This window comes from Verticillium alfalfae, genomic scaffold, assembly GCF_000150825.1.
Source record: "Verticillium alfalfae VaMs.102 supercont1.5 genomic scaffold, whole genome shotgun sequence".
Lineage (NCBI taxonomy): Eukaryota > Fungi > Ascomycota > Sordariomycetes > Glomerellales > Plectosphaerellaceae > Verticillium > Verticillium alfalfae.
The window spans coordinates 2,054,172-2,055,743 of record NW_003315034.1 but is presented as its reverse complement, the minus strand read 5'-3'; the positions used below and the strand labels follow the sequence as shown (position 1 = coordinate 2,055,743).

The window sequence follows — 1,572 nt, the reverse complement described above, 5'->3', positions numbered from 1 at the left end:
TCGCTGCTGGGTTGACCGGTCTCCTTCTCATCGGCGGCCCGGATGCTCACTTGTACCTTGGGCCGCGTGCCGTCGCCATTGGGTGTTTCGGATGGGGAGTAGGGCGGGTAGTTGACGACGTTTTGCCTGAAAGCATCCTGGTAAAATAGTGCTTGCACAATCGAGTTGCAGTAACTTGTTCAGTTAGCGGAGACCAGAAAATTAGGATGGAAAGCGGTAAAAGGCCTACCATGTGTTGCCGAACTAGAAGAAGCGATTAGCTATTGGTGTCTCGCCGAAGAGGCAAGGGTGAATGGGGGGGGCAAGACTCACGTTCTCGAGACCAAAGAAGCGGTCGGTGCCGTCGTCTCGCAGAGGGCCAGCATTTTGAAGCATCTTCTCCAGAGGCGTGATTTCTGGGGGCGGCTCGAGAGCTTCTTTCTTTTTGGCTGCGGCATCTTTGCCCGCGGGACTCGTGGTCCCCTGTGTGAAAATTCCGCGTCAGCAAAAGTACTTGAATATACCGGTGGCTACCACAAGGGAAGCTGATCCGGCGACGTGGCGCGCAAGTCTGCATCCTCGCAACGTACTGTTCCCGCGCTCTTCAGCTTATTAAGGAATCCTGCCATGGTGGCGATTTGTAATGAGGGCACAAAAGCACTCGGTGGCCTCTTTGTATTAAACGATGCCTCGAATGCAATCTGAAAATATTCTCGGACAACACGAAATGGCCAATGTCGGAAATTGGTGTGGCGTTGCTGAGATCTATGCCGCGGTCTGGGTTGATGTACGGTTGGGCAGAGGACGGGAGGACGGCTGCGGTACGCTTGCTGGATGTTGATGCTCGGACGTATGCGAAATAATGACCCGTGCTCGTATAGTCTCTATCTAACAGCTGGAATTGCTGTGTGCGACGACAATGGCTGGCGCCGAGCGTCGAGCGTCGAGTACAGAACGTGAATGAGTGCGGGATGGTGGCGAGGCGACGACGGGAGATCCAATGGATCGACAGCCAGGCGAATCGCGTCGTCGAGCGGGGCGGCGTTGCTCAACGGGATATGCCTTCGATGTTGTGGTCGATCCCAGAAGACGACAGAGCAGCGTCGGGCAGGCTGGGGGAGGAAGCGTGCGTCAATGAAGGCGTACGCGAGGTGGAGGTGGTGGAGGAGCAGTAGCAATGGTGCAAGTAGCTGAGGGAGCGAAGATGAGAGTGGGATACAGTGAGGGAAAAGGGTCGCAGACCAAGGCTTCCACTTCCGCTTCCACTTCCAGAGCCAGAGCCAGAAGGGCCAGAGCGAGACCCAAGAGCCAGGGCCTGACACTGGTCCGATGGAGGCTAGTGCCTACGCCCTCCACCGTTGCTACTCTGCTACGGCCTGATCTGTGCTTTCAGTGGCGGGGAAAACTGGAGGAGAGGCCCGTTGCAGGTGTTGTGCCGCAGGAGCAGGTGCAGCCTGGCATGGGGGCAGGGGGGGCAGGGGCTAAGGGGGGGGGGGCAATGGGGAGGGGGTTTGGGGGAGCAGCAGGGAGCAGCAGGGAGCAGGAACACCTCAGGAACAGCGGGAGAGGCAGGGGCAACCGAGAGACAAGCAG

The 1,572-nt window shown here is 57.9% G+C and overlaps 1 protein-coding gene across 1 annotated transcript in view; it reads right to left on the bottom strand.

Annotated features, from left to right (window-relative positions):
* VDBG_04960 (predicted protein) overlaps positions 1 to 608 on the bottom strand; it is a gene marked incomplete at both ends in the record, with an annotated part of 2,685 nt that extends 2,077 nt beyond the window's left edge. Inside the window, 3 exons of the mRNA XM_003005308.1 lie at positions 17 to 137; positions 313 to 462; positions 570 to 608. Coding sequence (XP_003005354.1) covers positions 17 to 137; positions 313 to 462; positions 570 to 608 — 310 coding nt within the window. The remainder of the gene's footprint in view (positions 1 to 16; positions 138 to 312; positions 463 to 569) is intronic.
* Between the last annotated feature and the right edge of the window lie 964 nt (positions 609 to 1,572).